The sequence below is a fragment of the Falco rusticolus genome, chromosome 4 (genome assembly GCF_015220075.1).
Source record: "Falco rusticolus isolate bFalRus1 chromosome 4, bFalRus1.pri, whole genome shotgun sequence".
In the NCBI taxonomy this organism is placed as follows: Eukaryota; Metazoa; Chordata; class Aves; order Falconiformes; family Falconidae; genus Falco; species Falco rusticolus.
In genome coordinates this window covers 12,825,304-12,845,018 of record NC_051190.1, presented here as the reverse complement: position 1 = coordinate 12,845,018, position 19,715 = coordinate 12,825,304, and the positions used below count along the sequence as shown (strand labels likewise).

Below are 19,715 nucleotides of genomic sequence, written 5' to 3'. Positions count from 1 at the left end.
TTTTAAAAGTAAATGATGGTTGTGCTGAATTGTTTTAACAACTATGTTGTGTGTTAATCTTCTCCAACCTAAATTCAGACAGGACTTTTTTATTCCTATTCTGGTCTATACAGGTTCAAATGGGCACCCTGGATCCAGACCACATTGGTAAGCTCAATGGGAAGTAGGACCAGAATGGAGTCCCAGACCCAGATCAGAATTTCGCAGCTGACTTCCTAGTTTGACAATTTATACTGCATCCAACTATTTATTATACAAGCCCTGACCCATGTCAGGCATTCAAATACCAAACTGGGAGCTTGTGGTCTGCTCTCATCTCTGCATCATTTTACTTTTTCACTCATTCCCCCTCAACCACAGCTTGCTGTATCGACAGTCCTGATGCTTATTTAAAATAAGTGAACACGATGCCCTCTCTAACCCCATTTGGCCACATCACAGCTACTGCTGCATTTCAGAGCCTGATCCAACAAACCTGCTTCATGACAGCACCAAAAAAAAAAAAAAATCCTCTGAAGAGCTTTTTACTCATAGGGGTTTTTGTTTGTTTGGTCAGTTTGGTGATTGATCAGCCTTACAATATTTTTCTCTGTGCAGGTGCCACCATCCCAGCGGTCCAGGTTTCCTCAGTGCAATGAGAAAGACAAGATGAAATAGCAGGGGCCATGACAGAGCTTAGCTTTAATGGTTCTAGAAGAGGGGACTGATGTTCAGCAGACATTCAGCTGACTACAAACCCCGAAGAGGTGAGGAAAAGATGATGTGCTGTGGGAAAGATCACATTGTGCCACGCATGGAAGAGATACAGCAACAAGATACTAATCGTATAACGAGAAAAGGAACAAAATGAAGACAAGGAGAAGGCTAAACCTAACAGTTTTTACATTATGGACTTTTCTAACTAAAGGAAGGAAAAGTCAGGGAAGTTATGCAAACAAGAATGATGGAGCTGGGAAAGGAGTTTGGAGTAATGTGCAGAGAACGGAATAGGTATCAAAATATAAAATTGTAAGTACTTCTTTGTTCTACATATGATACAACAGTAACAATTCCTATGTAAATGAAAAAACCCAAGAGCATTCCAATAAATACATAGGCATACTATCTTAAATCATTCCTGAGTAAAATAAGTAAGTGGCATGCAATGGGATGGGGATTTAGTGCTAAGAAGTATAAAACCCTACATCTCCAGAGAGCAGTGACATTGCCTGAGGAGCAGCTAGCTGAAAGCTGTGAATCCAAGAAAGAACTAAAGGTGACTGCAGGTAAGATTAGCCAAGTAGTAGAGTTTCTCTATGTGAGGCTACTGAGCAATGCAGGACAAGGGTCAAGGCTAAGCTATTTCTGGATGTGTACATATGAAGGGATGATACGGAAACCTGAAGTGCAATGCTATGTCAAAACAACCACAGTGGATACAGTATGAGCTGTTCAAGTCTCCACAAATTAGAAAGGAGACATAAAAACTAAAGGAAATACAAATAAAGACAATAAACGTTATCTAAGAGAGTAAGAGAGCTAAATTATTACAGTCTACAAATGAGAAGACTCCTGGGCTGAGATCCAGCTATAAATACCTTCAAGGCACTGTGTGTAGAGGAAGGCAATTAATCTAGCTTAAAAGATAGTAGGGCAAGAGGCAATTGCTTGAATTTAGGAACGGAAAACTTCAGGATATATAATAAGAAAAAGTTATTTGAAGAGACACATCTGCTCAACAACACAGACTCTCAAGGTGGTAGCCAAAGCACACTTACTGTATGCACCAAAGAACAGGCTGAGTAAGGAAGGAGCTCTGGGAAAAGCTGCAGTCACAGCTTTCTATAGCCCAAAGAGATCATCACAGTCCAACTTATTGTACTTTTAACCTCTTTCTTTATGGGTTATCTGAAAGACTGTGCCCCTATCTAATTAAAAAAAAAAAAAGACAAACAACACCTAAACCTATATATCTATGTAGTGACAATACATCCACATCAGAGCTCAGAAGTGGGGGTGTGCAGCACTCCAATGTGCAACGCAGGTAACGGCAACCCCCTCTAACTCTCTTCTGGCTATTCAGCGGTGTGTGCAACATGAGTATGCTGGGTGCCGGGCAGGACAGTGTCAGCAAGACAAAAACTGCTGACCCAGCCAGCTTCTGAGTATCTCAACTCTGAGGTCAAAGGCTGAAGTAGAAACCACTTCTTGTGATACTCGTGGTCTTCCCCAGCCTTGTGTTAAGAGATCCTGCATGGAAGCTTTCAATGTCGCTGCATAAATTATGTACTTTGATTTACGATTAGCTGAAAACCAACACTAGCAGTATTTAACAATCCTCAGGAGCTCTAAAATATACTTGCATTAAGAAAACAAAATAAAAATCCCCAAACATTTGCAACAGGCCTTGCAATTTTCAATGACAAATGTGTATACACAAATGTGAGGAATATTAAACCCAAGTACCGTTATACCCTCCCTTAAACATATCCCATCCCAACTGCACTCACCAATCGGGACTTCTGTCCCCTCCTCAATGTAGATGGGCAGTGGTGATTCCTCCATAGGATGAGGCACTGATGGAAAGTAATGAATTGTGGTAGTATTTGTCGCAAAGTGACTACAATAAGACGGTCCCTTTCTTATCATTACAACTACATACGGCTGGTAACTGTCACAAAGAATCCTTTCTCAAAGTGGTCACCTCCTGTCATGATGACCAGTCCAAGTCACAGTCCCGAGGGGTTAATCCCCACCTAACATTCACCGCACAGGAGTCAACCGCCTCTGAACGGGGCCTGGGAGAGGTCCCTGTGCTGGACGCTTCACGATCCTGCCATTTCGCTATAGCCTCACTATTCCCATCCCTAGAGTTTAACTCTCTTTTGGGAACTCACACAGCTGAAGAAGCCAAGGGGAGTCAATGCACAGACAGGCACAAATAGAGTTATTGAGTCGAAGTCATAATATTTCATGCACAGAACCAGAAGAGAGAGGCTCTGATGCTCAAAGCTTGCCATTAGCTGTTGAAAACCACAGCGGGTGATGGAAGGCCGCACCACAAATGGCCTCTGGACCACACACTTTTCATTGTTCATTCATTTCGGAGCGTCTGTATCAGACTTAGGAAGCTCCCCATTACTTGTCTGTGATACTGAAATCTCCAGACAAAACCCTTCAGATCTGTGCTGCACGTTTATCCTGCAGTTTCCAGACACCATACAGTCACTGCTGTAGGGTTCATCTGTTTGGGTTCTTCTCCACTTGGGAGCTTCTTCCCTTAAAAGTGGGGGGTTTTGCACTATTTCCCATTTAAAATCTCTGGGAAGCACTTGTTTTGAAAATCCTTTGAAATGTTTGAATTTCCTACACTAGAATGAAATAATAATGAACTACAAATGTTGAAAATGGTCATAATCAAAAGCCTTCTGGATTTTTTCCTTCCCTGTTACCTTTTAAAGATGATCATGTACCTTCTCAAAGATACAAACTCTTAACCTAATCTCAGCTAGGATTCCAGCTGCAGGGAAGGAGGATTTTTTAATCCTTTGTCGGATATCCTTCACTTACTACTGGATTTTTCTTTTTTTTTGTTTGTTTGTTTGGTTTTTTTAAGAGATTGTCTTATGATATCCATAAAACCAGACAAAGAACACTTGTGATTTAAAGCTATTAAATAAAGTGTCTTACAACATTTCTGCTAGCAATGCAACCAGAATAAAATAGTGTTTTCAACAGATGCTTGACTAGCAACGGGGGCTTAATATAAACCCCACACTGGTGCTTTGTGGGATGCAAAGGGCTGTAGTTCCCTGCCTTTGCCTAAGCCCAGCACTTGCTCACGTGGAAGATGAAGGGAAGCACAGAGGAGAGGGAAAGCAGAACACAGTTGCCTACGGAACCACCGTACAAGCCACAGAAATCATGGTCTACCAGGGCGCATTGTGCAAGCCACTTTTATCTAGAAGCTGAACTAACATTCCAGCTCAACAATAGCAAAAAAAAAAAAAAAAAAAAAAATTGTTACCACACCGCATTTTGCTACATATTAACCAGCAGTTGCTACGCAAGCATAATGGAGTGCTGCAATTTCGAGATATATGTTATTTTTTAAAAAAAAAAAAAAAAAAGTTGACTTATGGGAGATCAGCCTGAGGTGCGCTCGTGGGCTTGCCATGCCACTGGACGCAGTACATGCTTGGAAGTTAGGCAAAGCGGGCCCTGCATTGGGAACAATGCAGTCGTTTTCCTTGCTAAGCTAACTTTGCATTAAGGCAACGAGAGTCTTCAATCTATGCAGCCCCTTAAAACATTTAATCAGATTTATTTACTAGGAAGAAATACCAGAGCAGAGCTTCCTATCCTACTCAAAGAGTTCTCGTATCTGAGATTTGCAAGCAAACCAGGTCACTAGATGGTGTGGAAAAAAAACCCCCTCTTGTATTTTTATGCCATGCAGCTTTCTCAGTCCCATGAAGAATACTGTACCAGCCTCACCCAGACTGAGCAGTCAGTCTGGAGCCAAATGCTTTCACAAAACATTTGCAACAGTATTCACCAATGGCTGGTGGCACCTACTCTTACTTTAATAGGTATCACCATAGGTTGTAGAAAAGGCCTTGAAATACCTATAGGCTATTTGAGGCCAATTACGTGTATACACAGTCTCTCTTACCCACACGTATACATGCACACACTAGTACACATGCACGCAAACAAATGGCTCTATAGGCAGAGCTTGGATTTTGTAGGATCCAAGGCAGAGAAGCTGACTCTCGTCACAGGGTTTGGGAATCAAGGACTCTGGGGTACTAAAACGAGATCTCACTTGCGGGTCTCCTCTGCTTTGGGCAAACCACTTTAAGATTATCCCTCCAGGATTTACACACGAACTTTATGGGCATGCTGCTTAAATGTCTGCAGAGTGCTTTGCAATGGTTTCTAAATTCTGCAGTGATATGCGCAGAAGAACTGCACAGATAGATTTAAGATAACAGTTGCTGAGCATTATTACTGTATAACTACAGCCTATTTTTACATGCTCTATTCTTGATTTCTATAAACAGATGGTAAATGTTCAGTATTTGAACATTTTAATGAGCTTTATAACCCTTTTGTAATTTCATAAACAAGCATAAATAACACTTACATGAAGAAGAGTCTCTCCTGAATGGATTTTCTCTTCCTGTTTGGAGAAAAAAAAAAAAAAAAAAAAAAAAAAAAGAGAAGAAAAGGCAAAAAAAAATTTTAAAGGAAAAAATGGGTCTAGCAAGATAAAGTCAGACATATTTCAATGTTATCATGCATAGTGCTTTCTGAACTCCATCAGTATGAACTTATATTTCAAGAACTCAGTACCAATGCCAAACCAGGCAACCATTTCTCATCTAAAAACATCACAGAAAATGTGACTATATCCATCTCAAGAGCAAGGAAATTATACCGCAGCACTGAAATAAAATGCAAATGCCATGTGATCCGAAGCAAAAAAGGAAAACCTTTGAACTACATTCCAGCTCACTGATACCCCGTGGTTCGACGTATGGGTTGCTCTCCTACCTATGGACAGCCCACCTACCCCAACACCCTAAAGCAGGGCACTCCTGCTGTGTGCTGGCACAGTGTAATCGTTTTTCCACGCCAGCGCTCAAGCACCGACTGCATTCAAACCCGGGTCGAGCAGCCACAGCAGCAAAGGCGTTCTTTGAGGCTGTGACCATTCTGGGCGACAGAGAACCACAACAGGAAACCTAGTAACTGCTAAAATGCACGAGGCTTCCAACAGCCCATGGGTCCCAACAGCCACCCTCCTGCGGCTGCCTGCCACCCACCCCGCTGCCTCCCACCTAGAGCTCGCTGGCAGGATGCATCTTTAATTCATGCTCCCCTTCCACCAGCCCAGCTGGGGGGTTTGATGGATGCTCTTGTAGCAGGGTTTAGGGGCAGCACTGGGCGGCTTTTTTGCTGGTGTTAATCTTGAGACACTGGAAAAAAAGTCTAGTATAAATACAGAAGATGATGTAGGACACCAGCCAGTTTCAGTCACAGACTGGCAGCACCATAGCCCTTCCAGTGGCAGTTTTTTGGAAAAAAAAGGACAATGAAGAGTGGCAGTTTCACTTAATTTCTACCACACTATCTTATACCAATATTAGCTACTCTGTAAGCAATTTAAAGGGTGTTATTGCCCAGAGTTTACAGGCTTTGGGATGATACTCAGCTAGCACAAATCAATTAAACCCATGGCATTACAACAGCTGAGGATTCAAGTAAATATGCATGTATGGAAGAAATTCAACAAATATTAAATCACTGAATTTTCATCCTCATGCTCTTCTTCTAAATGCCAAGGACCCAATCCTGCAAGCAGCCCCCCCAGAGTGGCATTAGAATGAACCTGAGCTCTGTGTATGGAGCACTTAAGAGGACTGGACTCAGGATTACTTTAAAAAACGTAACCCCTGATCTGGTCACGTAAATTAAGTTAGTGATGAGAAGAAGTCAAAGGCACTAATCCTACTGGGTAATCTATTCAAAGCTGCACTTCTTAAATGATCTACAATTTATTAGTATGACCAATCAAATAAGCATTACTTGCAAAAGGCTTTAACTACCATGGCTTTGCTGTCCATTTTTGTGTGTTGTAATATGGTTAAATTTAAAAGAAACAAAACAGGATAATCTTTTCACAGTTGTTTGCCAGCATGATTAAAACCCTGGGTAGGGAGCCACTGCAGAGACTTCCCTTACTGGTGGAACTGGCAACATTGCTGTTGGGGCACTGGGGCAATGTTGCTCCCCAGCCAACTGGGGCAAAACTATGGGGCACTGGAAAACCTAGAAGCAGCAAAATAAAAGCAATAGGGGTTGCTGCTGTGTCTTGAGGTGCACAGATGAAAAACCTGAAAGCATCGCTTCCCGGGAAACATGGCAGCTCATGCCCAAGAGTCTCTTTGTAAATACCCAGCCCACAGGACTTGGCTAGAAGCCACTAAGATGTAGCTCTGTCTTAGGCAGAGTATTGATTTAAGGAAAACTTACTGAAATATTTGCAATGATTAGCTGTAAAGCAAGATCCTCGCCGAGGCTGTGCTCAGGCACGGGAGGTTTCCCAAGTACCATGCAGCAAGAGTAAGCCAATCTAAAGTGTCTTCCTATTTTTCCAGGGCAGTGTTGCACCTCTTTTCATAAAGCATTTCACACAGACTGAAACCTCCTGCCACAGCCCCAACATTTCACCTCTGACACTCAAGAAATGTCCAGGCAACCCACCCAAAAGCTACAAATTGGTGACTACCACCAAAGAGTAGTGTGCCACATTTTGCCCCTGGTTTCGGCAAAGTAAAATACAATAAAAATCGGTAGCATTTGAAGTATTCTACATTTCTACTGGATGCTAGCCCAAGATCCCTAACCCGCCAAACAAAAAAAAACCCACAGGAATTTGATCTAGCATCCCCAAGCATGCAACCACCTTCTTGGTACCTCCAACTATCACAGTGCCATCTGCAATCTCCCGTTTTTTGCAAAGTATGGCAGAAAATAACCCTGACACCACACGGTAAAAGAAATGGGTTAATAAATCACAGGAGAAGTGGCTCTTCCCCTGGGGCCCACCCGCAGGTTGGGGGTCTGGGGTGGTGGGAAGGGAAGGGAAGGGAAGGGAAGGGAAGGGAAGGGAAGGGAAGGGAAGGGAAGGGAAGGGAAGGGAAGGGAAGGGAAGGGAAGGGAAGGGAAGGGAAGGGAAGGGAAGGGAAGGGAAGGGAAGGGAAGGGAAGGGAAGGGAAGGGAAGGGAAAGGAAGGGAAAGGTGTCTGTCGCCCCCCAGTGGGTGCAGCTGCAAAGCAGCCCAAACCATGAGAGAGAGAGGTGGGAAGGGGCAGAAACAGAGGTGAGAGGCAGGCAAATAAAGAGAAAAGGAAGAAGAAAAAAAAAAATAATGCAAAGCGGAGAAGAGACAGTTGAAGAGGAAACATGAAGATGCTATCTCTGAAAGCGCCAAAGGTAAAGTTTCCAGTGTCAGTTCAACCAGGGCAACAAAGACATCCTCCCGCCACATTCATGCTCCAGCCTTGACTTTCTCCAGGCAAGGGACAACGTCACACTGCTGGCTGCCTCAACTACTCACACATTTTGCTTTAAAAAAAAAAAACCTAACAACCTTCAGGGGAATCTTTCCATAATACTCGTGCAAAGGTAGGCAGTGCCAAAAAACAGTCAGCTTGCCCAAACGCAGAGCCAGAAGTAAACACCCAACTGCCAAAAACCATCAGGGGGGTTCACCAAAGCCTTTCCCCTCCAAATTCCACAGCAGCAGGTTTTAAGGGGCTGATTTTACTCTCAAATCTAAAGCCATAAAATCTAAACCAGCAGCAACTGTCATCCAAGCCCCAAATCACACAGCTGATGACGTGTTCCCTGATCAGGGCTGCCTCACTTTTTTGCTAGTCCAAAACTTGAAACATTCTGACATGCAAGCGATAAAAAAAAGAATTGCAGTTACCAAAATAGCACCATCAACGTAACCAGCTCCTCTCGGCACATTTTCTTAATGCCTTTCCCAATACGGTTAAAAAAATGGGAACTAACCAAAAAACTCCATCTTTACACCTTGACACAAACCATGCTGGGATACATGTGGGTTTGTATTTCTCCGTGTTTCTCTGGATCCTCTCCCACCACCTTTTTTTTTTTTTTTTCCATCGGTGCTTTCCTTTAAACGTAGCTCTTATTAGACAGCAGAAATCAGCTTTTACGATTTCTAAACACAAAGTTTTGCCACTCTTGGAGCTGCGTAAGGAAAACACAGCTCGCCTCCTCTTTCATAAAGAACATACTCTGCACATTTCTTTGCCTGTGTGAAATAAATTCTCCTACGTTCTTATATGGAAGCCCTGCGAATCCTCCCACACGCCGCCCGGTACAGGACTGGGCAGAGGTGGGCATCCATCACCCTTAAGCCAGCGGGTGAACTGGGGGGCCATGTCACCCCGGGGGGAGCCCGGCACTATCACCCCTGGGCAAGGCGCCGAGCCGGGTCACCTGCCCCCTGCGGTCCCGGCGGCCGATGTCCAAGCCCCAGCCGCAACTTTGATTTCTTTATGCCAAGAAGCAACAAAATAAATGGAAAATGAGGGGAATAAAAAGGAAGCAACAGCAGCGGTATTACCCACCAGGTAGGCCCATTAGCATCAGATGCAGCAGTGCCTGTACCAGCCTCTTCACTTGAGGTTAGCGCACGGCAGCCAGAAAAAACACAGCGGGGAGGAGTGGGAAGGAGAACGAAAAAAGGGCAAAAACAGCCGAGGAGAGAAGCGTGCCCCGCAGCCGTGCCCGAGGGCCGCCGGCGAGGGGGGACTGCTGCGAACTGTTACCGCGAAAAAAAGTTAACGCAAGGTGGGGGGGGCGGAAAAACCGCTGGGGGAGAGAAACACCCGCCGGGGTAACGAGGCAGCTGGGGAGGAGGGGGATGGAAAGAAGCAGAGCAAATAAAGAAATAAATAGATGGGGGGGGGGGGGTGGGGGGGGGGGGGGAGGGGGGGAAGGGAAGGGAAGGCGCGCCCGGGGGCACCCCGAGTCGGCGCGGACAAAGGGAGGGCGCCAGCGCTGCCCCCGGCCCGGCTCGGCTCGGTGCGGCTCCGCCGGGCGCGGAGCGGCCGCCCTTTGTTCGCCGCGGTAGCGCGGGGCGATCCGCGCCCCTCCACGCCACTCCGCCGCAGCAGCAGCAGCAACACCAGCAGCAGCAGCAGCTGCAGCAGCAGCCGCCACAGCAGCCCCAACCGCCCGCCCGCCCGGGAGGCGCCGGTACCTGCGTCCGCTGGCCGCGGTGCCTGCGCGCCGCTGCGCCCCTGCGGCGGTGCGGCGCGTCCGGCGGAGCGGTGCGGCGCGACTAGCAGCGCCGAGCAGGAGGAAACGGTAATTTATAAGCGCTTTCTTCCTGACCTCTCGTGTCTGTTGTCTAATGAGGGAGCTTTGAGCATCACCCATCCTGCTGAGTGGAAAAACACCGGCACGGCCTCTTCTTTGCTGGGGAGGGGGGAGCCTAAAGGAAGGGGTGTGGGGGAGGAGGGGCCATGCCGCAGACACGGCCGCGGAGCCGGGCTGGCAGGCGGCCGCGGGGCGGCGGGGAGGGGCGGGCGGGTGCGGGGCAGCGGCCGCCGCCGGGGGGGCCACCCCGGGCCGCCCGCCTTCCCCGCGGGGAGCGGGGCCGCCCCCGAGCCGCCCGGCGGAGCCGGCCCTCATCCCGCCGCTCCGGGGCGGGGATCGCAGCGCGGCGAAGGGCTGCCCGCCGCGGCTCTCTCTCTGTAATTCTTATACGTTTTCTAAAAATTCATATTTTTTGTCTTGACACAAAGAGCGCCCTTCCCGCGGACAAAGCATCCCGCCGCGCTGTCACCGGCGCTGCCCTCCCCGGCGGCCGGGCCCCCGCTCGGCCCCGAGGGCACTTCGCCCCCGGGATGGCGGCGGGGTCGGGCTCCGGACCGCCGCGGCTCAGCCAGGCTGTCGGGGCGCTCGGTATCGGCAGCCGTCTCCGCCTGGAGGAGGAAACACAGGGGAGCGCGGCCTGGCAGGTGCCCGGCAGCCCGGGATCCCCCCGCTCTGCACGCTGCCCAGGGAGCGGCCCCGGCCCGGCAGCCCCCCCGCCGTGGAGCCCCGCACGGCCGGGCCGATCCGCCGGAGGAACGAGCCGGGCAGCACCGAAAGCCGGTGCCGTTCTGCCGGCGAACGGCTCTGTGAGTCAAACAGGGCATTGCTCTCCTACCTGCATCCCTTCCAGTCCTGCTAACGCAAGGATACGGCAGCGTACAGACTCGCTAGGCATTTTAATATAACCCCTGCCGAGGGCTTGGTAAGAATCTCTCTGCTGCAAAATACCGTTTGCATTGTGGGGGCAAAGTAGCAGGGAAAAAGGAGGTTTAGGGCCATCCGTGTTCCGCGGAAGTCCCGCGGTGCTAAGCTTGCACTGGGAATGGTGGAGGTGGACCAAAGAAGAACGAACAGCCCCCGCAGCCCTGCTGCCCCGGGCTGGCCCAGACACAAGCCCCTACCGCCCTACCTACACCAGGCGCCAGGGCGGCAGCCACTGGGCAGCACACCTTTGGAGCCCATCACCCGTGCATCGGCTGCCGGGGGATTAAATGAATTCCACCGCAGCAGCCTCCAGGGAGATCTCCGGGGAAGGCTGATTTCCTTGGCTGCTTCACTTAAAGGCAGAGCTGTGCCCCTTCTGCATGCTCCTTCCTCACGATACAGCATGCTGAACGGTGTGCCACAGTCACACAAGCCATTTTCCCTGACTCCAGGGCACTCCTGTTTTCCAGTGCCTGAGCTGATTTGCAGAGTGAATAGTTTTTTAACTGAAACGAGATACAGGTGTGGGATATATGCAGCTAATTGATGACATACCTCCACTGAACAGCCTGGTTTAAACTAGTAACATGATGTAGTGCATGCTGCCACCTACATCTTCTAATTCAGGTTTCTTGTGCGCTGCAGCTTTGGATTTGCAGGCATCCTTCGCTTAAGGCAGCTAGCATTTCGTGAGGCTTCACGAGGGACCACAAACACAGGCGGCTCTGACCACACTAGGGAATGAAGCAAAACATTTCTCACAGGCTCAGCCACTTATTCAGTTGCAGTGAGGATGCCTCGATGCAGATTAGGAACCAGCAGTCACTTCGGTGAAATATAAGTAGCGGCTGGAGCCTCATCTGTGCTAGGGATTCTGCCAGCACAGCTGTACCACTGACAGCAGTGGAATATTTTGCTCAAGTTCTCTAGAGGAATTAAAGCCTGTATTTTCTGTTTCTGGCGCTCTTGTTCTGTTGCTCCTCACTCATTAAAAGAAAAGTCTGACACACAAAGCACATGGTTTCTGTCTGTGTTTGGGGGGGGGTGGTGGGGAAGTTTTGGGGTAAAAAACCAACAGCCAAAGTGTTTTGAAGTCAGAGGCTTCAAACAGTACCTGGAACTAAGTGGAATAATAATAATAATTAGCCCTTTTGTGTCATAAATATGTGCACCGCTGTCTGCTGTTTCATTATGAGACAGCACAACTTCTGAGAATGTGCCTGATGGATATTTGGGGGAACTCTGCCTTCAGCTGCAGCAGCGAACAGCGGCACTAATGCCTCTGGCTCCTCTGGCTCTCTTATGCAACCGAAATCACAAGTTAGAGCCCAAATTACAAAGCGTAAGCATGTGTATAATATTAAGCATATAAATGGTGCCTGAAATTACTATCTTCTTCCTGTAGGTCTGGCTTTAATCTATTAGTATTTTTACTTTTGCAGTTCTGTTGTTTTCAATGTGTGCTGGTGCCATTCATAGCATAAGCAAGCCTAACCCCTTCAAAACCCCGCATTAATGAAGGCATTAACCCAAACTTACAAGACAAGCCAAAATCACTCTGGTTACAGGTAGGTGTGGTTCAAGTGACCAGTATACCAGATTTTGAGTGTATCCAGTATTAAGATGCTATAGAAAGCAGAGTATCATACCCTTGCGGCTGCTTTGCAAACCAGCCAGAGTGGCAAGTTTTTGCACCCCAGGCCAAGGCACGGGTTAGCAATCACCTTCCTCTGCATTTTCCCTCTGTCTTAGAGGCTATTTTTGCCATTAACATGCTGAGCTGCTTCCTGGAGTTTAAAGGTGTTGGGTGCTGATACAGTGAGCGCTTCTTGTATCTGTTTAATCCGATAACATAACTCTTTTTTTAATCTCCATGTCTGGGTCACAGGGTTTAAAAAAGGCACTGGGCCAAATCCCCAGCTTGGCTACAACGTGTGGAAATGTACCGAGAAGGCACGAAAGTCAGAAGAGATTCACTGTATTTGCACGCTGTAAAAGAGGTCTCGAGGGGCAGGGATGCGAGTGCCTAATTTCGCAGATGGATGCGTATTCATACAAGTGTATGGCAGAGTTAGATCAGATTTCTGTCGGGTGAATTGGGTGGAGGAGGGATGTCACACCGAGATCTAAAATATGCTCATCAGCAAATTCACATTCATTTAAAAATCAAAATGGGTGTAATATTTCTTCCTTTTTCAGGAGAAAACATGTTTCTTTTCAGTGTGTGGGTGCTAAGGGAATTGTGGACTCAGGACCGAGGCAGGGCAAGAACAAGTAGGTTTTGCAGGGACTGGGAAGGTTTTGCATATAAACATTAAAATAAGAAAGGCAAAATTTATCCAGGCACAAAGTTCAGCAGAAATACAGGGGACAAGTGAACTGCACCATCTGTGAAGAAGAGTATAAGCAATAACGGCAAAAAGATGGTCTCGATAAGTCCATCACATCCATTCTCCAGACATGAATTTCCTATATAAAGCTATACGGGGGCGACCTTTGGGATTCCCCTGTTGGAAATGATCCTGAGCTTGAAAAAGGGAGGCAGATTTTGAAGGGATTTGCACATCATGCAGTGACTCTGGATTGCAGATTTTAAGTGTTACTAAATTGGGGAATAAAATTGTTGCTATTACGTACCAGGATATCTCACTAATCCACGCAATCCACTAAATTGCTGTAGTACTAGTCTGTGTTTATTTTAGCTGAAATTACGGCCTGGACAGTTAATTTTTCTTAGTTCGTCTATTTAAATCATCCAAATAAGATATCAAATCAAAATTAAAATGTCACCTGTGGTTTCGGTACACTCCCCATCATGTGAACCTGCTGGTGATGGAGCCACATACCCAGTTTACAAGTCAAACACAAGGAAACTGAAAACCACAGGTCTTCTTGAAAAATAGCCCCATTGCCATTAAATTTTAATGTTACGGGTGACCTATTTTGCTTATATTTGAGACTGCCTAGCCAGAATGGGATTGCCTCCACTGGCCCTTTTCTTACATCAAGCTAATTACATATTAACTTGAGGTTAGCAAGTCTGAAAGGCTGGCGCAGGTCCCTTCCGAACACCAGTCGAGTTTAGAAATGCCTGTTCCTTCACAGGGGCTGATTCCTAAAGTGAGGGGCAAACCCAGAGGAACCAAACAGCCTGGAACCAACGTGGTCACGCTGGCTTTTGGAAAAAGTGAAGCATCTCAAGTTAATTGACAGTCAGCTACCTAGAAATAAAAAACTCTCATATACCCAAAGGTTTTCACCAGGATTTTCAAGACCTCCTGAGCAATTTAAAGTCCTTGAAAGGAATGCACTATAGAATGAAAAAAATATAGGTATTATTAAAGAATGTCTCCAAACTGCAAGCCAGCCAGTTTCATAAAAATGAGCTAAAACCCAATAACAGGTACTCTGTCTCCTGCTGGATGCTGTATGAACCGTATGTTTTGCATTTTTAAAGTCACTTCTAAAACAATGGGGGTTTTCTTCCCTGTTACTATTGGGAAGAATAGTGAAAGAACTATGCATAAATGAGGTTAATCTAATTACAAAAATAATGTGCTTTAATCTTCAATTCATATGCAGTTATTTGGGTTCGAACTTCAAAAAAAAAGATAAAAATTCAGAAAGAGTTTTGAAGGATGACTGTTTCCCTGTAAGATTAATGATAAACATACTTGTGTGTTCAAGGGAGAATAGAACCAGTGTTATGTAACGGGATAAAGAAACAAAATCCTTTTTCCTTAAATTAAAATAACCAGTATGTGTGTGGATTTTAATCAATCATTGAAAATTCAGGAAACTCATTTTCTTTCACAACTGCATTCCACATGCTAAAATTGACATCTTCTAACTTTTAGACAGAATCACAACAATTAAAGACAAAAAGGATTTGTTTGTTCTGTTCAACCATGCTTTGCCAATAGAAGATTGTTCCCCAAGGAAAATTCTGTAACCCTTGCACTGTGCAAAATTCCAAATTTGTGCTCATCTTTTTATTTTATGTGGCAAATCCAGTTACTGCACTTCCTAGGTTTTTTTTCTTTTTAATCCGCTTACTTAGTACTAGATGTATGGTAACTTATCTCTTTTAATCATTTTTTTTGCCTGAACTTACTATTACATAACAGTTCTTATTAAATCTTGCAATACCTGCCTAAATTTGCCTCAAATGGGACACAATCAACAGGTGATGGCTTTTTTTTTAATGTCGGCATTGTTCTTTGCTGGCTCAGTCCTATAAAATTTTGGGGGAAAAAAATCGACCAACGAAAATATTTTCTACCATATTGACCTGCATTTTCCACTTCTGTATTTCACAAAAGCACTTATACCAGAACTTCTGCATCAGAATTTGATACATAAAGTTCCTCTTTATCACATGAATTCAATTTTCCAAAAGAAGGCAAACGGTACTATTAATAACTAAGATACAAGCCCTGAAAAGGCCAAGTCTCTGAATGTACTTGCTGAAAAAAAAAAGTCATCTTGTTGGACCTAATTTCAGATTCATTATTTGACACAATGCAGAGCAGTTTGAGATTTGCATAGAAAGGCACTGCTGAGTTAAGGTGATAATTTACTCTCGCATGAAAGAAGCACGGTTGTGCTTTGCTGAGCCACTTGGAGCTCTGTCTGCACACCGAAGTAAATCCTGCTTATGTTGGCATGTCCTTGCACATGTTCACGCTTAACATTTTCAGTTCTGAAAATAAAGCTTTGGCTCTGGGCATTTTTAGTGGCGTTCCCTCAGTGGAGTAAGTCCTCCGTTAGCACCAGCAGCTCAAGGTGTGCTTGGAGGCAATGCACATTTTGAACATGCCTCTTTCCCTGCTGATAATGTACCCACCATGCTGCAGCTAAATATTCTGCTGCTGCGTGGCCTGCAGAGAGATTTCCTTGGCCTCACCAGCAGAACAGCTCCTGCAATTCTAGTCACATGGGTGCTGCAAAGATGATACGAAAGCTGGGAAGCCGTAGGGGGTGTAGGCTAGGAGATGGGGAAGAAGTTGTGGCAGACTCACTCTGAAAGCAAACTGAAGGTCAGCAGGGTCTGAGGCTGCCATGCACAACCACTTCCATTTCCATTTGGAGCTGGTCACCAAGCTGGGCAGGCTTGGCCTGACCACATCCCAGGAGACAGCAGGCATTGCAGTGGAAAACAGTCCAGAAATGTGTAGTGGTGAGCTCAGTGATGCAGTTGAACCCTCTCAACTTACTTGTCTGATCCAGAAAAGCTGATGGATTAAACTTACCGAAGAGTGATCACTTGAGTGAATTCATACATGCTCGTATTTCTTTTTATTTGCTTATGGGTCTCTCTGCTCTCTTCCCTCTCAAAGTGATGGTGAAACGCTTACAAAAAGTGTATAAAAAATGATTTTAAAGTACCTAGTTTATTCTGACAAATTACATTGGCAGGCGTAGGCAAACACTAAGAGAAAATACTGTAAGAAACACCACCATTCCCAAATGCATGCTTTTATCAGCCCAGACAGATAGAATTTCTAGCTAGGTGAATTAATGCACTGCAAGCAGAGAAAGCAAGGGCATCAACTGCTTAAGCGTCCAGAAAAAATAGAAAATTTCAAATAACCCCTGCAAGCTATCCAGTAACTGCTCATCCAGTTACATGATTTTAATTAACAAAACTGGAAAGCAAACATGTAATATAAACTTAAAAACACAGCGCCTCGGTTTTCCGGACTACCAGTCCAAATGCAAAACAAATTGCTTGCATCTGGTGGCAGGGGAGGCAGAGCTGGCTTCAGGAGCTTTGCTTTAGCCGGCCGAGCGATGTAGCAGCATCCACCGTACCTCCTGCTTAGGGTGGCTCCGACTGCTCCTGGCACGGCCGTGCCCGCCGTCCTCTGGCACGGCACGGTGCAAGCGCTGTCAGCACTGCCTGCATGCTCCAAGGGGGATGCCTCGGCTTTCATCTCCGCAGCAGCATGCCGCTCCGCAGGGCAGCAATGTCACCGAGGAGAGGCCAGCGGCTTCCAGCCTTGGGTGACCTTGAGCCTCCCCAAGCAGTTACCTTTTCTGGGCCTTTGGCATGCTCTCAAGTGATCTTACAGCCAGAATCTCCGCTGCCTAAAATAAATTCAGTAATATTCACTGCGGCATCCCTGCACTTCTCTTTTGGGATACCTGACTCTTATTTCCCAACCTGGGCAGATCCAGGTTTTGGAAAGTTTACCCGGGTGCTTCCTGGGCAGCAAGCTCCTGAGCTGGCCCGAGGCCAGGGTGGCTCAGCTGGTGGCGTTATGAGCAAAGGCAGCATTTCAGGGGGTTTTCTTGCCCGGACCTATACATTAATGGTGTGCATATCTGCCATCTTCTTTAGAGGTGGCCTTGACAACGGTATCTTTACAAAGCATTTCCTTCCCACCTCCTGAAAGACTGACCCGTTTAGGAAGAAGAGAAGCTGGAGCAAGAGGGATTTCTTCTCTGGCCTTTTTCAAGTGGCAGAAGGGGCTGGCGGCGAGGGCCAGAGCTGCAAGGCAGCACACGCCCAGGAACCACACGGCTCCACAGCAAACAAACACAGATGCTAAGGAGGCAAAAATGCCCCCAGACCCATGCACTGGCAGCCTCACCCTGCCTGGCCAATGCAAACACGTACACGTTGCATTCCCAGCCCTCATCCTGAAGGCCCGGCATACCTTCATCAAGCTTCTCCTCTGCATAAGCCCAGCCAGAAATAAAGAGAGTTGACAGGACTGATGGACACAACCTGGGGTTTGGGGAGCAGCCACCACTTCGTGTTCAGCTCCTTACTGGTTTTAGAAGTACATTGCTTTCTGAAATCATGAGTTATTTACTGTTCCTTAAAAAAAAAAAAAAAAAAGAGTCTGATCTTTCCTTCATGTGCAATTAATAAAATTTGCTAACACTCTTTAAAATGCCCATCTAAGTAAAGTAGCATGTAATCACAAAGCAGCATTGATGTAAAGCAATACACAACATGAGCTTGTAAGGTCTCCCTCAAGCTACCCGGGGCTCTCTGTCACCCTGAGCTCAGGCTTCTGGGGTGCACAGGAGCCCCTCTGCCCCACTCGGCCCTGCAGCTATTACATCAAACACAATGCAAACTGGTAACGACAAGGCTGTTTGCCTCGCTGAGATCCAACAACAAGGAGATCACACCAGGGTCCTTCCAGTCTGGCAACTGCGCATTCAGCTAGGATGCCCCGTAACAGGCACATTTTCCCTGCCTGGCACCCACTAGTGGTCCCATGAATCAAGAAAGCGAAGCACCGGCTGGGTCCAGCAATTGGCCAGGTGGCCTCATCCTGCCCAGTAGGCAGTACCAGCCCAGTGCTGTGCCCTGGCAGAGAGCGGCTGCTCCCTGTCTCCCCCAGCCCGAGCAATCCCGCTTTGCTGCCTCTACATGAGAAGACATGGAGAAAGGAGGGGATGGAACAGGCTCAGCATGAAGCACAAGAAATCCAGATTTGTGCCTCAAAATCTGCTTGGCCAGCGCCAGTCAGCTCTGATTTGTATCAAAGCTCAATCTTACCACTCGCTGATTGCCAAATGGGCCACAAACAGTTAAAACTTTGTGCACGGTTTGTCACAGGCTGCCTGTAGCACCGAGCAATTTTCTCTTACTCTGTATCAGCAAAAGACCTGAAGTTTTCTTATTTTTATTCCTGCATGTTTGCCTGTTGGGCTTGTTAAATTCATGGAGAGAAGTGTGAAAACTCACCCCCAGGCTCCCACATTTCCTTGGGAAGCACATCCCAGCGACCCATGGAGCAGCCGAAATGGATTTGGGATGCCCTTGGCACTCCCAAAAGGCACCCTTGGTCCGTGCTGCCCCACAGTGAGTGCCAGGGCGGGGGGGTGGGGTTGGGCACTGGTGGCACAGCTCGGGGGGCTGGCGGGGGAGCTGCGTGGTGGCCAGGATGGGTTGCAACAGTGACCGGGCATCATCTGGAGCAGCGGGGCCCTGGGATTGCCTGATGACAGAGCTGAATAAATCACAGAGCGGAGGCACACAGTGGAGGGTGTGGTGGACCCCTGGGAGCTTTTCCATCCAATTCCTCCGGAGGTCCTGTGAAGCCATGTGGAGCGGGGGTATGGCGTTTATGGAGGCAAATCCACTGGCACGCTGGAGCTCAGGGCACAGACACCACCTCCAGCTGCAGCAGCGGCCGCTGCCGCGTGCCCACTCCACCTGGCTTAAACTCAGGTTTCCCCTCAAGCTGAATTCATGCCACCCCGGAGCTCCTGGCCACTTTGCAAATGTTGCTGCCTAAATGTCACTTCCCTACTGGGAGACTAAGCTCCCAATTCTCCCAGTAAAATGTAGGTTTTAATCCAGGTCATATTTCTGCTGTTCTCCACCAGCACCACAGCTGTTTGCTCCAAACATGAAGATATTTTTGAAAGAGCAAAAGCATGAATTATTTCAAACTTGCCTCAGGATGAATTTTCAAGGGTACTGCGGAGACTGTTTCCACAACAAAACGGGAGCTCCTCTCCTGCTGAATTGTTCATATTACTTTCATGAATGCTAGAGAAGAGGCTGTTTTTTAACAAAATGTCAGCAGATACCTGGAATGGGAATTTGTTTCCATAAAACCTTTGGCAGCTATTGTTGTTATGGATGATGTTGTCTAATCTGACCGAAAGTTCAATTTGGCAATTTGTATTAGACCTTGCTTTTAGGTATAGGCAATTAACTTAACAAAATACCAGAGAGGATCTCTGCTGTGTTTGCAATGCCTGTTTCTCTGATTCTTACCTGGTGGGAAGTGGCTTTGGAGTAGCACAGCCATGTCTTTGTAGCTGTTTACATCACATTTCTGACAGAGCTCCACCCTGCTTTCCCCATTTGTACTTTGTTTTTCATGAATAAAGGTCATGGCATTGGCATCACAA

The 19,715-nt window shown here is 46.7% G+C and overlaps 1 protein-coding gene across 9 annotated transcripts in view; it reads right to left on the bottom strand.

Moving 5' to 3' along the window:
• SLC6A6 (solute carrier family 6 member 6) overlaps nt 1-19,715 on the bottom strand; it is a 114,705-nt gene that overhangs the window by 41,468 nt on the left and 53,522 nt on the right. For 2 of the 9 annotated variants that reach the window (XM_037387035.1, XM_037387036.1), the window contains 2 exons: nt 5,129-5,164; nt 2,490-2,555 (listed from right to left, as the gene is read on the bottom strand). The exons of 1 other annotated variant lie outside the window; for it this stretch is intronic. In XM_037387035.1, coding sequence (XP_037242932.1) covers nt 2,490-2,555; nt 5,129-5,164 — 102 coding nt within the window. Of the gene's footprint in view, nt 1-2,489; nt 2,556-5,128; nt 5,165-9,786; nt 10,055-19,715 lie in introns of those variants that run through there. 6 more of the 9 variants (XM_037387040.1, XM_037387041.1, XM_037387039.1 and 3 more) reach the window with 5 other exon arrangements.